Here is an 18,210-nt window from a genome sequence, read left to right as displayed (position 1 = left end):
CAATCTCCTCCGTACGCAACACTGACTATCCAGCTATGGTTAGATAAAGTCAATGAAAGCCAGAAATGGCCGGAATCTAGACCTTTTGAGGTCTGTTGTGCCGATAAGGAAGAAGAACCGGATTTCATACTCAAATCATATCTAAGGTACGGCTCAGAAAGTTAGAAAATCCCACTCATTTGTAAAGCCTTGTCTCCATTGTCCAAACCTATGGCCGCATTGTATCGGATGCCCGTTCGTCACGGTACAATTGATGCCGGAGGTTTCATCAAAGCACCTCAAAAAGCTATCCAATAATGGGTTTTCTAAATTTTCTCTGAAAGACAAAACAAAAAAAAAACTAGCCAGAAGCCCAAAACGATCCCCCATACATGATATGAAGCAACCACAATAGCTTTTTTTTTCAGTTACACCCAACGGCAACTGCTATTGTCGATGGATCTCGCTGCCGAAAGCTTCCTTTAGCCAAACCCTTTCCATAGCAGCGGTATAGATTAAAAGGCACATAAAAGCTCACATTTGCGCTACAGCACGTCACGTGCTGTAATAGAGTAACTTTATTACACTTATTCTCGCCCGAACTCCCAACTGGAGTTGTCTCCTAGCGGAGACGGAAACGGCAAATGGATCCCCACACATAATCTGGCCAGGGCTAATTGTCATAAACTTTGATGATTCGGGTTACGATAAGCTCTGAAAAGGGATTTGTCAGTGGGAAGTGTGTACGATTCCTTGGCTCCGGACCGGGGACGATGGTCCAACTCCCCGGATGGGGGGTTACCATTAAAATACATCTTCGCAAAGAAGCCCAGGTCGGATGCATCCAACCGGAACGATGGCCTGCAGCAGCACCAGCAGCATTTGCATTCCCGAGTTGTGTGAGAGCATTTGCACATGATAAATAACCCAGAGGATCCCAGTGCGAAGACACTGGGGTTGGGAACACCGGAGCAGGTGGATGAGTGGTCTGGAACATAAGTTTCGTTTATTTACATATACAAACAGCATAAATTGACAATGCATTCCGGAGCGCCCCGAGGGCAACGGTACGGGGCCAGTAACGTTTGTTGGGTGGAAAATTTTGCGATTCATTTTATTTACAAACCTCACTCTCCGTCGCATTATTTATCTGTCGCATCGGTAAACGCCACGGATGAAGAAATTAGAAAGTATCACTTCAAGAAGAGATGGGCAGATTCGATTAGTGATGCAAATTGATTTATTTCGAACCGTACTACCAGCACTTTCCTGGGTGACGACTTGTGTGCGGGTGCATAAATGCAGTCCACCGGCCACCGATGAATTGTTAAAACTATCTCAACGAATCCGGGATCTCCGGGATCTGTGCGGCAGATTATAGTTGCCCCCTCCCCCGGTTGGTGTGTGTTTTTGCTGGTTATTTTATTTGCATTTGCATTTTATATGGATGATGAAGTTCATCCCCACTGCTGGAAGGCGATGGAATGCAACGAGCTGTGGGATGCAAGGCTGCGACGACTACTCGCTCTACAGGGTGTTCGATAAGTTGGAATACAGACACTAAAAGTTTCGTGTCTCTGGTTTTTGTTATTCATAGTTATGTTTATATAAAACCTTTGCTACATATCTTAAGACAAAAACCAGTACTTCGTACTACTTCACGAACTTCACACATTACTCGAGAAGCAAGCGGCACACACGACTTGTACGGGAATTTTGTTCGAGAATTGATAATTACTGCCTTGAACTGGTCGAAATTGGTGTCCTTTAATTCTTTTAGAATTGGCATCATACAGAACCAAACAAAAACTCGATAGGATTCACATCCAGGGAGCTGGGAGTCTACAAAGTTCAGAAACCATGTTTGGAAGAGAAACCAGTTCTCTTAAATTCTAGTGCACCTTCCTGCTGGAAGACATAGCAGTGCGAGGGCAAGATATGGAAGCAAAATGGTATGGAAAGTATTGGAGGGAAATCCAGAGTCGACTCCGCATTAATCCGGAATGAACTCCTGAGTCAACTTCGCATTAATTCGAAGTAAGCTTGGAAATATTCCGGAGTTGCCCTTATTTTCTTTGGGAGTTGAAAGATTACCAACGGAAATGTTCGCGTTTTGGAGACTGTCCTCCGAAATCATCACGGACGATTCATTTGGAAAGAGTGGGATGTTCTTTTTGGATTCAGGAATTCTGTACCACGATGACACTAGTAGAACAGAATATGAACCTGGACCAAAAATAAAGACCACATACTTAACGATGCAAATGCGTATTGGAACTGTATTGTACACCCTGTATATACCCCGTTCCAAAGTTCCAGCCTTTCCGACAGGAATAAAATTAAAAATATATCCAATTCATCCAATCCAATGTGGCTGTCCGATAGCCGAAAGGTGCATACGCTTCTCGTCGTCCAGCCATGCCATAATTATCCACTCGACCGCCCGACCCGGTGCAGCAACTTGCTGAGTCGAGCAATTCGCACACCGGTCTCTCGAATGGTTGGTGGGGGGGGGGGGGGGGTTGGTGGGGGAGTCCGCTTTGGGACCTTAGCCACGCCACAATGTTCGACACATTTGCCATCGCAAATGGTAAAAGCGGCCCCCGCGCGTTACGGGTGCAAATTGTGCAACATTTGAAGGAACTCTGCCCCGGGGAGGGAAGCGTTGAGATCTCGGGAATGGGGCCCGGACCTAATCTCTTTTCGCATAGCTGCTATGTTGCGTGCTTTCTTCCCCCCCCCCCCCCTTCCCTCGCCTCGTTCTCATCGTAAAACCGGCTTCCTTTCCACTCGCTTCCATTGGACTATCCAAAGGGGCGATAACAAAAGCGGGCAGGAAAAATCTTGACACAGACGAATGATAAGCAAGCACCGATGTCTCTCTGTCCTTTGGGAATGGGCGTGTGTGTGTGTGTATGTGTGCAGTGGAGGGAAGGGTGAGGGAATTGCCTGAGGATAGCGGAAGCATCCCGTGGAGCATCATTAAATGTACGTTTAATTATACACCTCAATGAACCCCCAAACCTAATGTGCACACGACACTGCACGACGCACACACATACACAAACAGTGTGAGATCTGTGTGCCGCCATATGCAGTGTCACACATACGATCCTCCAACCATGTTCCTTGCTGGTTCCCTCCGACCCCATGATGCTTCCGGGGATCCAAATGACATGCACACACACACATTCTCACACACGCTACACGGATGCACAACGGTGGTGCCAGAACGCTGGGAAAACATAAAATCCTGTCCGTTTTGCATTGCCAGGCGAGGGAAAACCCCGGTATAGAGGGAGGAGGGGGAGGGCGGGAAGGAAGTCGCAAGATCCCAGGCTTACGAAACATAATACACAACCGTCCGAGCACAACCGTACGTCAGTCTCCGCCCGGCAGCATTAGAATCGGTTTCGGTGGTCGATTGCTTTGGTTTTTAGGGGTTGGGGAAAAGAGGGGGTAGGGAGTGGGGGGGGGGGGGGTATGCTACATAGATACACATACACCCTGCTGGGTGTGGTATGTGGTACCGGTTTTCCCAGGCCCCAAATCCGACCAAACGTTTGGACTATTTATCGATCCTTTCGTGCCCTGGGCCGATACATTTAGTCGCTCACGATATATGCTCACGGATCCTCGGAGCCAATGTGGGTGGGTTGGGGTGGAAGGGGGGATGGGAGGCATGTGCAACCAGGGGCACCAGGACGGGGAGCCTGAATTCGAGCCTGCTGCTGTCGTCCCCATGTACCGTGAGTGATGAGTCGTTTATCCCGTGATAGGCCTGCGGTGTTGCAGTCGCAGGCAGCAGCATCGGAACCGACTACGCCCCCACCCCTTGATGTGCCGATGTAATTGAATGGATTAATTTGACTATTTAACAGCGATCCACAAACACACATAGCTTCGCCATATTACTACATTCGAACGCGCCAAGGGTGTCTTGCCTGGTGCTATTGCCGTGGCATCAATCCACTCGGTGTCGGGACGAAGCGCAAGACTAGCTGAAATCAGGCAGAAATGATTTACTCCCGCTTTTTTTTTTCGCCGCAAAGCTTGCAATCGTAATGCAATGCGAGAGATACGCACTGACAACGGACAGGACTCACTCCCTCGCTCCCTTGGTAGCGCCTGCACGACCATTAATTATGCCACAACATCACTCAACCTTCGACGGGCGATCCGGACAACCGAAAAACTGGTGCCTCCGCACAAAAGTGTCACGTTCGTTTCGTTTCCTTTTTTTTTCATTTCATTCCCTGGTACTGACCAGCGTTTATCGAACCAATTGTTTAATGACAAATTCTCCACGAATTTGGTACGCTGATTGATGTGTCACCTTGCAAATGGCGCTTGACAGACAGAGACAAGTGCGCGGCGCGTTGTAACGCCGGCAGGCATTCGGGGACGACCTGAAACCAATCCCTCCCGCAATCCCGTTCGAATCGATCAAATCCAACTACCCGATGTATGTGTGTTTGAACATTGTAAACGTGTGCGTAATGCATGTTCAAAAGCTTTTCCACTTTTTGTAAGGATTTTTTTTGCGAATAAGCTCTAATGTTCTATGTACCGATCGTTAAAAATGATGCTGTGTTCATATGATGTGCTATGTATTATATTATGGTGGTGAGTAAATGGTGTCATCTCTAATCTGATTGAACCACATTCAGGATTAATAATGTTCCCATGTTTCTTTTGAGTTAAGTACGGAGGGACATAAATGGGCTTAAAACGTATTTACTCGATGCTACAGCTCGACGTAATTATACCTGAGAGTTTGCAAGTGCTCATGGCCGAGTGGCTGTTGATGCTTAACATATTTAACTAGATCGAAGTGACCGATGCTTCAACGCCTTCACTTCAACTCAATACTCTTTTCCTCTGTAAAAGGATTATGTGGATTGGGTTGTCCGGTGCCATTCTAATGACCTGACCTATGGAACGGATTGAAGATGTTGTTTGTTTTATTTTAATTTTACAAAATTTGAGTGAAAGTCAACCTCCAACATCATAACATACACTTTTTCACTAGATCTAGTTCAGCGGCGGATCAAACGGTAGGCGGAGTAGGCGGTCGCCTAGGGCCTCGCCGTGTTGGGGGCCCCAATAAATTTGTGCCTATTGTTTGATTTTTGAAAATTTTAAAACAAAGTTAAGTGATAGCAAAAAAAAATTAATTTACAAATTGATCAAAAATATCTTCCTTGGTTATATAAAACATTTTTTTCTATGTGATAAATTAAATGCAGAGAAGAATATCGACTTTGTGACTTTAAAGTATAAACGAAATTGCACCAGGACCAGGACACTAATTTTCCCGTTGGTTGAGAAAAATTTCTTCGAAAACTACCAGTTTCCGAATTTAAAGTACCAGGAGAGCATGCACGGAAGAGGTAGCTCCTGGTACTTGCGCCGTAAGGTATGCAATGTTTATACACTAACTTTGCAACCAACTTGCAACGCAATGCGCCGCAAGGTATGCAATGTTTATACACTAACCTTGCAACCAACTTGCAATGCAAGAAACTTGCAGCAAGATGGCGCCCAACTTCGTACTTGCATGCAAGCTTGCATGCAAACTTGCATGCAAGTTCTTGCATGCAAATTCTTGCATGCAAACTTGCATACAAGAACTTGCATGCAAACTTGCATACAAACTTGCATGCAAGAATTTGCTTGCAAGAATTTGCTTGCAAGAACTTGCATGCAAGTTTGCATGCAAGTACGAAGTTGTTCGCCATCTTGCGCGCCATCTTGCTGCAAGTTTCTTGCTTGCACCAAACTTGCATTGCAAGTTGGTTGCAAGGTTAGTGTATAAACATTGCATACCTTACGGCGCATTGCGTTGCAAGTTGGTTGCAAAGTTAGTGTATAAACATTGCATACCTTACGGCGCAGTACCAGGAGCTACCTCTTCCGTGCATGCTCTCCTGGTACTTTAAATTCGGAAACTAGTAGTTTTCGAAGAAATTTTTCTCAACCAACGGGAAAGTTAGTGTTTAAACATTGCATACCTTTCGGCGGTTTTCGACCAAAATTGCTGTACTAGGTGCTACCTCTTCCGTGGATGCTCTCCTGGTATCGGCAATCTGAAAACAGCTGGTTTTGTATGGAATTTCGTACCAGCTAATGGCGATCCAAGTAGTGGCGTTATCGTTCTCCTTAGCGCATACAAACGTTTATATATAGAGACTAGCTTACTAGGCCCGTTTACAGGGCTACGCAACAGGACTCTGAGATGTACGCAAGGGAGCTTTCTTTCCGAGACTTTGCTGGTGTTGTTACATCATGTTTGAAGTACATCTCCCTAACACCGATAATGCCGTAGCAAAATTATGGGCCCCCTTGAAAAATTCCGCCCTGGGCCTCCAAGGGGATTGATCCTCCACTGATCCAGTTGCACTCTTGCACTCTCTTCTTGGCGTGACGATTTCCGGCTTACACAACTTAATTTTCCCATGCAGCCGGAAAGCCAGTCCTCGCTACGAGGGATTGGTCTGGATGGGATTTTGGACCGGTCCTGTCGTGTCACCAACAGCTGATCCAAACATTTCCTGGTTCTGTTTTGCTATTGATTTACTTATCAGACGCTACAACCGCTTAGAGGTCTCTTGACCTACTGCAGGAGTTCTCTGAACGGCTCACGGGACCAACCACACCTCCTCTGGGCATTTGGATGACCTATAAGGAATTTAGGGGTTGGGTCGTTCGGCGTATTTTTCATGACATGATCAACCCACACAGTTTCTTACACAGATCTCGTCACAGAGCTTGTTATTTTGGCAGGTCCTTCAATGTCTTTCAACTCATACGGGGTCAAAAATCCTTCTGAGAATCTCTCTCTCGATCGCGGCTAAGAGGGTTTAGTCAGGGGTTTGGACAAAGTCAATGTCTAAGTGGTGTATCTGAGGAACTTAAAGTATATAAATTCTCTGTAATCCCAGCTTCGTTCGTCGCAACAGATATTTTAAATAGAAAAGTGTCCTCAGAGTGTAGAAAGACCAGTCACAACCGCGTGTAAATGGTGGCGCGTCTTGCAATTTAGTTGATGCAATTTGTGGCTTGAATTACCTTTAGTTCATCCTTTACAGTCTATTTCCGACTTCGATTGTGTTCAGAAAGTGTTGCTGATCTTTTACAATACAAAAGGACTGTGCATGACTGGTTGTCCTGCTACATTTGAGAAGAAGTCCAGAAAAAAAACAGGACCTGTTACACCAACACTTCCCAAAGAATGAGTATCTTAGGATATGTATAAATAATTTTGGTGATTGTCTCTAGGTGATGTGTCCAGTATGATGGACTGATAGGCTACGTGGCTGACGAAAGCTGCTTGAAGATTAAACTGTTTGGATGTTCAGCTGATATTTGATAATGTATCAACTTCAATACGAAGTTGTTTTGTTGACCTGCCATCTTGTTTTATATTTATGAAGAACAGTCAGATTTAATTACAGCTATTGGAAAATTTATCTAAAGTATAATTCACATTAGTTTTGGAGACATTTCCGTTTCTGAACAGTGAAAGGCCACCTTTTCCCATGCCTGCCATGTTACAGAAGAGTTTATAAATCAATCAAACGTGTTCATTTATTTCTTTTGCTTCACCAACTTTTAGAGCATCAAATTACTAAATTATTGAATTAGTGTTTAAAGACCACTTTTAATTGGCGTTAAAAGGCTTCACGCGATACAGGACAATTTGGTGCTGATGCTCCGACGTCCATCTTGACGTCCGTAAATCAATACTCACAGTGGATAACTCGAAAAGGACGAAGGAAACTTCTTAATTGGTTTAACTTTGACCAACTAAATTTCCGTAGAGATCTTGAAGTCTTGAACCTATTGCGGCAGAATGTTACGTCGGGATGCGTTGGTCTTCGTTATTCTGTTGTTTCAATGCAACCAGTTTGTGAGGAGTTTGTTGATGAACGAAACGGTCCATCCTGGAGATCGATTGTCCAATCGATATAGTTAATGTGAAATACATTCATACAGCATTCTGGTGCATCACTAATTGTTCAGCAGGACTGTTTCTGGAGTTGAATGAAACGCGAACAATCCTCAGGAGTGTCACGAGGGTCTTGTTGCCAATTTTGTTACACACTTCTGCTACATCGGACAATCTAATTTAACACGTTCAATTATTTAAACAATGCAATATACTATAACATATTAACTTTCCTCCTCCTTCCTCGCAAAAGCTCCACACATCCCGGAAGAGCGTGAACTGTTCAACACCAACTCGAGCTGCCTGAACCTGTTCCTCACATCCTGGCTGAACGGGGGTTGCCCAATATCGCACTTTTCCATCGAATATCGTCGCCTGCACACCCCATTCTGGACGATAGTGTCGTCGGATCTTTCCGGCAGCGATCAGCACACGAACGGCAGCATCTCGTTCTGTGACTTTGTCCCAGCCACCTGGTACGAGCTGAAAATCACCTCCAACAACGATGCGGGCAAAACGATGGCCCAGTACAACTTTGCCACGCTGACGCTGCTGGGTGAAAAGATTCCACCGCCGGAGTATAAAGCGATCCCGGAGGAGAACAACGATACGGATCTGCTGCAGCAGGACGAGTTCCAATGGTTACAGTCGACGGTGATGGTTGTCACCATCATTGTGGTCGTTTTAAGTCTGTAAGTATCAAGCGGGCCTAGTGTTTGCCCTGGCGTAACCCGCGTTTCGCGTTTGTGTTCCAGGGTCGTTGGGGCAAAGTATCGGGGCGTGCTGTGCTTCACCAACAACTCCGATCGGTACAGCACGCAAACACTGTCCGCCGATCTGAGCATGAAGGAGCAGTCGGAAAATATACGCAACCAGCAGGTGTACAGTGCATCACCGGTGAAGGTGATCAACAAGGAGGAGAGCGCGGAGATGTACGAAATTTCACCGTACGCCACGTTTAACGCGAGCACCGGCCGGTTGTGCAAGGAGCCCCGAAGCTTAAACCCGTCGAACATAGACTATTCGCTGCAGTTTCGCACCTTCGGACACCCGGAGTGTGATTTGAATGCCACTGCCTATCCGCTACTGGAGAATACCGGACACATGCCAGGACATATCAAGGGCAAATCGAGCTGGCACAAGCAACAGTTTTACAACACGGGTGAGTTGCCATACCAAAACACACGATGAAATATTATTGCAGCTGCTCATGAGACTATATTCGTGGGCCAAAAAATATACAGCGTATGTACATATGTTTACTATGGCCTAGCGTGCGTGCAACCTGTGCTATGCCTGCCTGCTTGGTTGAAAACACAATCCCAGTGCACCGTTGCATGTTTGTCAATGTTTGTCCAATAACTTCCTACACATCCGATGACAGCATAGCCCATGCGATAGTATAAAGTAAACCAATCGGTTTTCGTTTCGCTACAGAGGAGACCCCAATCAATATGCCAAGTTCAACGAAATCAATCGCTTCCAAATGGGACGACGGTGCATTGCGACGCATGGGTCAACGTAATTTCGGTCCCAGCAACTACTCCGAGTCGGACAGTAGCAGCCCTATCAACGAATTCTCGAACGCACCCACCTTTAGGATACCATCGAAAACACCCTGTTCAAGTAGGTTTCACATCATTTACCGACCAGGTGGTGATGAAAACACAGGAACGGAATGGATAGCAATACTGCCTAGCCGCTTTTCATCGATTAAAAGAAAAGCGAGCGGAAAGGAACATACAAGTTTGGTCTTTTTCAATGCATTTTGTTGCATTCGATATATTTGTTCTATGATCCTTTTTGTTCTTATTCATTTTTGTTCGTTTCTTTTCGTTCTTTTCCATTATTTTAGTTCGTTTTCCATCTCTTAGTTTCTGTTTATTGTTTTTTTTCTTTTCTCTTTATTTCTTTTTGTTTATTTTAGTTTATTTTTGTTCATTATTTTAATTATTGTTTGTACTTTTCGTTCCTATTAGTTCCTCCGCATTTATTTCTGAGTGGTTTCGTTTCATTCCTTAGTAGATGTTTATTAGTTACTTCTAATCTGTTTCATTTCTTCTCGCTACTTTTTCTATCTCTTCGTTCCTTTTCGCTTCTTCTTATTCATGTTCGTTTCTTTTAGACTATCCTCTTACCTACCTTGATTCCTTCTCGTTCTACTTATCCTCATTTTTGAGCTTTCCATTCTTTTCTATAATTTTAGTTTCGCCCGAATAGATCTGTTTGTTCCTGTTCGATCCATTGATCATTCCATGTTGTCCGTCACTAATCACAGACTCAGGTGATTCACAGACTTTCTTTACTTTCACGTGCGCTTCACTTTTTTACCCCAGATATACTGCATCATGAATCTAGTACGGAATCCATCAAAGAACTGTCGCCGGTGAGGGATCATCGTGCCAATACGCCCCGCCACGTGCAGGCTACGTCGAAAGGCCATTTTGGGCATCAGCTACGGACAAAGGACAATCATTGCCTCGATATGCAACCATCTTCAAGTACGCACAGGTAGTTCAGGTACCTAAATCTCAGATCCAAAATCTAACCAAACCAGGGAGCCCTACTGCATCGCATCATTAAACAGCGGCCGTATCACAGTATGGCCGGCGGTGCGTCTCCTTTTGACACAAGAAGCGACACTGCAGTAACGTCTCCCGAACTCAAAATTGACCACCTATATGCCAATACCAATACCAACCAAAAACAAAACCAAAAAAAATCCAAAACAAAACCACAAAAAATCACTAAAACCGGATTTGGAACACTGCCACCTTTGTCGACGGTACATTCACGTTGGCCCCAGCCAGCCAGCAGATACTAGTAATTGCCTTTTGGCTTCGTTTTGTAGATACCACAATAAAACCTACGTGACAGCGGCCGAGTTTAGCGAAACGGAAAGTGATCGCGAGCGGGCACTAGATCTCGAGGTACAGCGTGCCATGGAAAAGGCTATACGGCAGGACGAGTGCAAGTCGTCGATGAGATAGAACGAAACCGAGTACATTTCCAGCCAACCGACACACACACTCTCTCTATCTCTATCTCTCTCTCTCTCTCTATCTATCTTTCTCTGGTCTATGATGATTGAAGAAATGTCCTTTCGATCCTCGTATCCCGTTCCGTATCCGATCCAATTCGGTAGTGGATAGTATCAATACCGATCCCTTTATCCCTCCATTCCACGGCCAGACTCATCAACCCATCGTCAGCAGTGTAGTTGACCCGTAGTGTAGAGCAAACTATTGTCGTTATTGTAGCACAATACCCCCGCATCATGAGATTTTTATATCTTCATTATAGTTGAATAAACGGTTTTTGTTTTACATTGAATGTAAATCGGTGATAAGATGGCGTCGCAAATTTGTGTAACAATGATCCGAACTGCTGGCGTAGTGGAATATAAAGTCGTCATTTTCTCAATAAGCTTGAAATGAATGAAACTGATAACCTTTCCGGAGAAATAAAATTGTTTTTCTTTATGTTTCTGTTCAAACAATGTGTCTAAATTCATTCCGTAACAGTTTGAGAAAATGTTTTGAAGAACGTATGGTAAGTAACAGTAGCCTTGTTTCCAGCGGCGGATCAAACGGTAACCGGAATAGGTGGTCGCCAAGGGCCTCGCCGTGTTTTGGGCCCCAAAAAAATTATGTAGTAGTTAAAGGTGTATTCATAGGCTAGAGGGGGGCCCCGAAAGGTACCACAAGAGGCCCCTGGCGAAATTTTCCCACGAATTTTCTCGCATAATGGCATTAATCACGTCTGCATGTCGGTGCCACATTCCTATCAAACGCATTAGAGTGAAGGGGGAAAAGGCAAAACGGATCCTGCATCTCTTTCATATTTTGCGCCGATCGCGTCCGGCGAAAACGCTCAGAAACGGTGAAATTTTTGGTTTCCGACACCAAGAGAGCATGATCAACGAAGAGATAGCACAAATTTCCGTACCACGTGGTATCATTTCATTTAGCTGTACCCTTCCCTCTGCTGATCATAGCGCTTGATCAGTCAACTGATCTTTTATCTCTTTCCGTCCGTCCAAACAGGACAGTGCGTACCATAACTATACACAAGTTTATTTTTATGGAAATAACAATATGGAATATTTATGGAATATATTTATATATGGAATCCTTTCCAAACCTCGGACATTCCTTGACGACAAGAGATATAATTATTGCGAAATAATTGAACAATAAGCAATGAATAATGTCTTCGGAAATAGTGGCACTCCATGTGTCCTACTCCTAATAATTAAAAAACTTACCTGCTGTTCAGTTATGACACGCATTGTAGGAAATGGATGGATGAAACGAGACGGAGGATTCTCGCCACAGTAGCTGAGCTATTTACTCTATCGATCGCTCTCCGGAGAGGGCCCTTGTTTGATAGTATGTGTAACTAATAGCCAATCGTAGAAGATCTTTAATTGATCAATAGCATCACAGTGACTGATAACGTGAGCAAGCGTCATGTACAAACATGGCGGATCCTTGTGCGGATCAGATTGATGTTATCTCCTTTCGTGGATGCTCTCTTGGTGTCAGAAATCACAAAACCGGTCGCTTTTGGCGAGTCCGATCGCATACGCGGAGGGACTTCGACGAAAGGAAAAGCGCTTGAAAATAATATGCATTGACGACTGGGATGATCGTGTGCTCCTCTAGCTCTTGTAAGCTGGACAATAAACTAACTAACGGTGATTAATTCTTTCCATTTTGCTCTCTGTTGTCCCCCAACAAAAATTGTCATCAAGAAGAAGAATAACCATGTGGGAATGTGGGAGGCAAACCGCGAGTCAATCTGCTGATATATGTGATATGTGATATTAACATCTATTGTACTGCTCTTTATCCGTATCGTCGTATGCTGGGCGGTGTCCACGTCCTTCAGGCACCGGCACAGCTCAACTCGTCGCTATATTCCCGCAAATTATATACTCAGTACAAAACCGCATGCAATTATGAGGCGCGATCAGCATCTGCTGGTGGCGACGCTTTCTTGTAAACGCTTTTACGTACTTACGTGTTTATATGAAGTATTTTGTGGACAGTGTTTTTGTGTGTTTATTGAAAGTTTATTTAATAGTTCGATCTTCGGATTCGTGGTAGAGTTGAGAAAAGGCATCAACGGCGGATCAAACGGTAGACGGAGTAGGTGGTCACCCGGTCCCAAAAAATGTGTGTAGTAGTTGTATACATAGGCCCAGTTTCCTCATGCTAGAGGGATAGGAATACCCGAAGGATACCACAAGAGGCCCCTGGCGAAATTTGACCGCGAACTACCCGTGGGATGATTCAAAGTGTGTTCAGGAGCCCCTTCTTACGGCGCCATTAGCTTTGCCTCATTTCAAGGGCCTCAATGCCCCCCAATTCAACATTTTGAAAATTAGAGGCCCCATTTATAATTCCGCAATGGGCCTCCAAGGGGATAGATCCTCTACTGGTGCATATATTACATACATACTGAACGCTGTCAGAAGTCGTTCTTCACAAGATGTGCCTTCTCGCGTAACTGTTGCTCTTGTAGGGCTACCATTCGATCTCCTTTGGATTTCTTGCCAATGCCCAATTTAGGCAATCCACGATTCAATCCTTCCAACAGTACGCAAGCTTTGCACGGTTGCTGTGACGAGACGAACCCGCACCGACCACAAACTCCGCGTACCGGTTTCTTCACCGTACCCTTGATCTGTAGCTGCTCACCAGCGTGAATGATGTCCATGATCGCCGACGGGCGTACCTTTTCCAGATCTTTTAAAAACGCCCGCGCGTGGCCACGGTAAGCGTTTGGTGCGAATACACATTCGGTCGAAAAGTAGACCAGCTTTTTAAAGTGTGCGTACATCACGATCTCCTTCTCGTAACTATACTTTAGCGGTTTCACACGCGGAATCGTATCGGCTTCTTTGGATCCCGTTTTGATATCGCAACAACGGCGCAACCGTGCCGTATCTCCGCGCAGTATGTTCATTATGACGGTTTCCGCAATATCGTCCGCGTTGTGTCCGGTGGCTACACAATCGACCTCCATTAAGCGTGCTCCACGGTCCAATGCCTGGCGGCGGAACACACCGCAGAACGTACAATTGTTGCTGCGTCCTATCTCCGCCACTATACGATCCATCGTCCATCCGTACAGCTCCTGATAAGAGAGCACGCGCAACTGCATCCCGTAATCATCTCGGTTCTGTGCCACCGTTTTAAGGCTGTCATCCCGGTATCCAGTTATTCCTTCGTCGATGGACAGCAGCACCAAATCGAGTCCGTAATTGTACCGTTTGTTCAATAGGTTCATCACATGGGCGAGAACTGTGCTGTCCTTGCCACCGCTAGCCGCGATCGCTACCTTTTGGCCCGAGCGAAATAAATGTTCCTGTTGAATGGTGTTGTGTATTTCCGTCTCGAAAGCCAGAAAGAAACATTCCTTGCAGAGCACATCGCCGGTTTTTGGCCTCTGGAAAACACACAGCAATGTATGAATCGGGCTTTTATAAGCTTCCAATCGTACTTACTCGCATAAACGCATTGCGGCCACAACCGCTACGGCACGAGATGGGCATTTTGTTCCCGAATCGAATAAATCGTACTGTGGACTGCGCGAACAAATGTGGTGTTTATTATTGTTTACATTACAGTCACTGCCAAGATTGTCGCACGCAGAACATTCCTACCCCCTGGTACAGTGACTTGTGTTGTCAAAGCGGTGTATGCAATTTAACAGCAGTTGTTGAAAATCGAAATAAAATCAAATCTGTTGAGTTCTTAATTCACTGAAAAATTATTTTTTAAATCTATTATTATCTAGGAAATTATGATGTCAACCTATTTTTGAAATAATATCCCAAAAACATTGATACGCCTGTGTCGATGCTGTCGAATGATGGTCGGGCGACACTGTGCGTCGAGAAACGTCAAATTGCCGCAAACCTCGTGTTGAACAAACAACGTGCACGTTTTAATGTGCGCAAAACTTTGTTTCTCCGCGTACTGTGCTAGTTTTGTGAATTTGTTGACTTGTATACCGATTTAAGATGGGCCGTAAAATACATCTCGAAAGACCTAAAAAGGGCCCTGGGCGGAAAGCTCGCAAACAAGCAGAACCAGTGTTCCAGTTTGCCAAGGGTGAAGGTAATGTAGCACACGGGGTGCGATGGCGTAGCACGTCCGGTATAACTATTTACCGCACCGTTTGTCGTAATATGTGGAAGACTAATCCCTTTTTGACGATTTCCAGATGATGATTCAAGCAAGAAGCTGTCTCACCATCAAAAACAACGGCTAAAGAAGCGTGAGATTACAAAACAAACGCAGAAAGAGGCGCGGAAGGTGAAGAAGGCGGTCCACAACGTCAAAAAAGCTGCCGGTCCCAATACGTTCGATCCAGCCGAATTATTTAACGTGGAAAAGAGCCGTCAGAAGTATCAACAGCTCGGTCAAAAGAGCAAAGCACTGTCCGTCGCATCCAATGGTCATCAGAATGGAGGTGAGAAGGGCCGCAATTTGTTCGATAGTGACAACGAAATGGATGAAGATCAGCAACAGGTACCAGCGGCAGCTAAAAGTAAAGTACCGGTGAAGAAAAGCCAGATGAAGAAGTTCCTTCAACAGGGCGATTCTGAGGATGAAAGTGATTCGGATGAGGAGGACGTGGACAGTGATGTGGAAGAGGAGGAGGAAGAGGACGACAGCGTCGATGGTGAAGAAGATGATTATGAAGATGAAGATGCCGACGAGGAAGTGGAGGACGAAGAGGAATTGGACGATGAGGATGATGAAGATGACGAGGATGACGAAGAAGATGACGAGAGCGATGGAGACATGCTACCGATAGAAGCGGCAAACAAGAAGCTGAAGAAACGCATGGCACGGGAACAGAAGGAAGCGGACGAGGAGATGGCCGAAGCCGCCATCAATCGGGAACGTTTTGCGTTTCCAACCGAGGAAGAGCTCGCTCAGACTACCAACCTGCAGGACGTGAACATTCGCATTAAAGACGTCATCGGAGTGCTGTCGGATTTCGCTGCAAACCGCGATCCGAATCGTTCCCGCTGCGAGTACGTGGATCTTTTGCGTAAGGATCTATGTATGTACTACTCGTACAACGAGTATTTCATGGGTTTGCTGATGGACGTCTTTTCGCCAAACGAGCTGCTCGAGTTTCTCGAGGCGTCGGAAATTCAACGTCCGGTTACGATTCGTACGAACAGCCTCAAGACACGCCGTCGTGATTTGGCCCAAGCGCTCATCAATCGCGGCATCAATCTGGATCCGATTGGCAAATGGTCGAAGGAAGGTTTGGTAGTGTACATGTCACAGGTCCCGTTGGGAGCCACACCGGAGTACCTGGCCGGTCACTATATGCTGCAGGGTGGTTCCAGCATGTTGCCCGTGATGGCTCTAGCACCGGAGGAAAACGAACGCATACTGGATATGTGCGCTGCGCCGGGTGGCAAAAGCTCCCACATTGCGGCGCTGATGAAGAACACGGGTGTTATCTACGTGAACGATACGAACAAGGAGCGTTTGCGTGCGGTGTTGGGCAATTTCCATCGCCTCGGAATACAGAACGCGGTCATCACGTGTATGGACGGCATCAAATACGGTAACATCATAAAGGGTTTCGACCGTGTGCTGCTCGATGCACCCTGCACCGGTTCCGGCGTCATATCGAAGGATCCGAGCGTGAAGGCGACCAAAACGGAAATAGACGTGCAGCGGTGCTACAACTTGCAGCGACGTCTGCTGCTCACAGCAATCGATTGCCTTTCGGCCAAGTCTTCGACAGGTGGTTATTTGGTTTATTCCACCTGTTCCATTCTGCCGCAGGAAAACGAATGGGTGATTGATTATGCACTGAAAAGGCGCAACGTGCGCCTTGTACCAACTGGGCTTGATTTTGGCGTCGAGGGTTTGACCAACTACGGTGCACTCCGGTTTCATCCGACGATGAAGCTGACGCGTCGGTACTATCCCCACACGCACAATCTGGACGGGTTCTTCGTGGCAAAATTGCAAAAGTTCTCTGATGCCATTCCGAAGAACGTAGTGGATGAGCCGGTAGAAGACAATGTGGCAGCGGAGGAAGAAGAGGAAGAGGTTAAGCTTCCGAAGAAGCTCAACAAGCGCGACTGGTACTATCAGGACATTATCGAAGAGCGTAGAGCGCAGCGTGAAGATCCGAACCATGTAGTGAAAGTGTTCCAGAAGCCTTCCAACGTGAAAAAGGGACTCAAAAAGGTTAAACCGACTCCGTCCAACAGCAAGGAACAAACGGAACAACCTGAAACCGATAAACCGAAACCACAACCTGCAGTGAACGGGGAAAGCAAACAGAACCAGCTGAAAAAGGCCGGAAGCAAGACGGAAGAGCGCGAAGCTGAGGAAGCGTTGCGTTTGAAAATGAAACTGAAGCAAGCGCAAGAACAGAATGGCAACAAAGGTGGACCTGGGCAACGTATGAAAAATGGCGCAAAGAAGTCCCATGGAGTTCAGAAAGGCGCATTTAAAAAGAAGGTTGGGAAGGTGAGAAAGTAGAAACAAAACACCAACACACGAATGTAATTAGTTATATTCAAATTTGTTTATCAACTTATTCCTTTTGGTAGGAATAGAATAAATATAATACCAATAATTCCAATCGATGCGTAACTGATGGATGGTTGCGTCCTAATCAAATTTGGATGCCTGAGAAATTAAACAAATGTTTATCCATAATGCTCCATAATATAAAGCCAACATCTTCGGTGTGACAAACCGTTAGCTGAAAACGACCCTTCGCTATCATTTGAAATGGCATCAGTGCAATTTTAACCCCCAAAAAAACACGTGTTGAAGCAATGCTCAAAACAAGCGCCAACCTTTCACGCATGGATTCTACAAAAAGGGCGTTAACACGATGTGTCTTCCGCTCCCAGGAGGAATTTTCCTGCTCCACGCGCTCGCGAAAACACTAACACAATTGTAGTAAACAATCACAATCCTGCTCCGTCCCGGGAAGATGCACGGGAACTCTCGCTCTCTGTTTCGAGGAACAGTTTGCAGGACATCTCTCTAACCATCCGTTCGGTAAGTACACGAACTGTTCACCACCAAGGGAAGAAAAAAAAAGGCTCCACATCGTAGTTGCTCCTCCACGGTTACTTGGACGTTGAATGTAAACGACTTGTTTTCTACGGTGCTACTTTAACGATTACTTTGTCCAGGAACTTGCTGACAGGTTGTTTCATTGCTGAGGCTGAAAATATCTTCCGCTCGTTTTACCCCCTGCGCCGCGTTTCA

The 18,210-nt window shown here is 45.6% G+C and overlaps 3 protein-coding genes across 3 annotated transcripts in view; 2 read left to right on the top strand and 1 right to left on the bottom strand.

The window, feature by feature from the left end:
- The window catches only part of LOC128305890 (cell adhesion molecule Dscam2), a 39,763-nt gene extending 28,494 nt beyond the window's left edge, over window positions 1-11,269 (top strand). The window contains exons 21-25 of the mRNA XM_053043522.1: window positions 8,184-8,622; window positions 8,686-9,092; window positions 9,368-9,556; window positions 10,267-10,441; window positions 10,782-11,269. Of these exons, the coding sequence (XP_052899482.1) occupies window positions 8,184-8,622; window positions 8,686-9,092; window positions 9,368-9,556; window positions 10,267-10,441; window positions 10,782-10,920 (1,349 nt within the window). The 3' untranslated portion in view covers window positions 10,921-11,269. The remainder of the gene's footprint in view (window positions 1-8,183; window positions 8,623-8,685; window positions 9,093-9,367; window positions 9,557-10,266; window positions 10,442-10,781) is intronic.
- Window positions 11,270-12,983: 1,714 nt separating this feature from the next.
- LOC128303630 (cytoplasmic tRNA 2-thiolation protein 1) lies at window positions 12,984-14,534 on the bottom strand. Its single transcript, XM_053040638.1, has 2 exons — window positions 14,445-14,534; window positions 12,984-14,386 (listed from the first exon to the last, which is right to left on the bottom strand). The coding sequence occupies exons 1-2, from the start codon at window positions 14,490-14,492 to the stop codon at window positions 13,406-13,408; spliced, it is 1,029 nt and encodes a 342-aa protein (XP_052896598.1). The 5' UTR covers window positions 14,493-14,534; the 3' UTR covers window positions 12,984-13,405.
- A 325-nt stretch (window positions 14,535-14,859) lies between these two features.
- On the top strand, window positions 14,860-17,569 carry LOC128301466 (uncharacterized). Its single transcript, XM_053037967.1, has 2 exons — window positions 14,860-15,060; window positions 15,167-17,569. Exons 1-2 carry the CDS (start codon window positions 14,964-14,966, stop codon window positions 17,464-17,466), a joined length of 2,397 nt encoding a protein of 798 aa, XP_052893927.1. The 5' UTR covers window positions 14,860-14,963; the 3' UTR covers window positions 17,467-17,569.
- The last annotated feature ends 641 nt before the right edge of the window (window positions 17,570-18,210 follow it).

The sequence above is a fragment of the Anopheles moucheti genome, chromosome 3 (genome assembly GCF_943734755.1).
Source record: "Anopheles moucheti chromosome 3, idAnoMoucSN_F20_07, whole genome shotgun sequence".
Classification (NCBI taxonomy): domain Eukaryota; kingdom Metazoa; phylum Arthropoda; class Insecta; order Diptera; family Culicidae; genus Anopheles; species Anopheles moucheti.
Note: the sequence above shows the minus strand (reverse complement) of the source record. Positions and strands in the feature narration are given on the sequence as shown.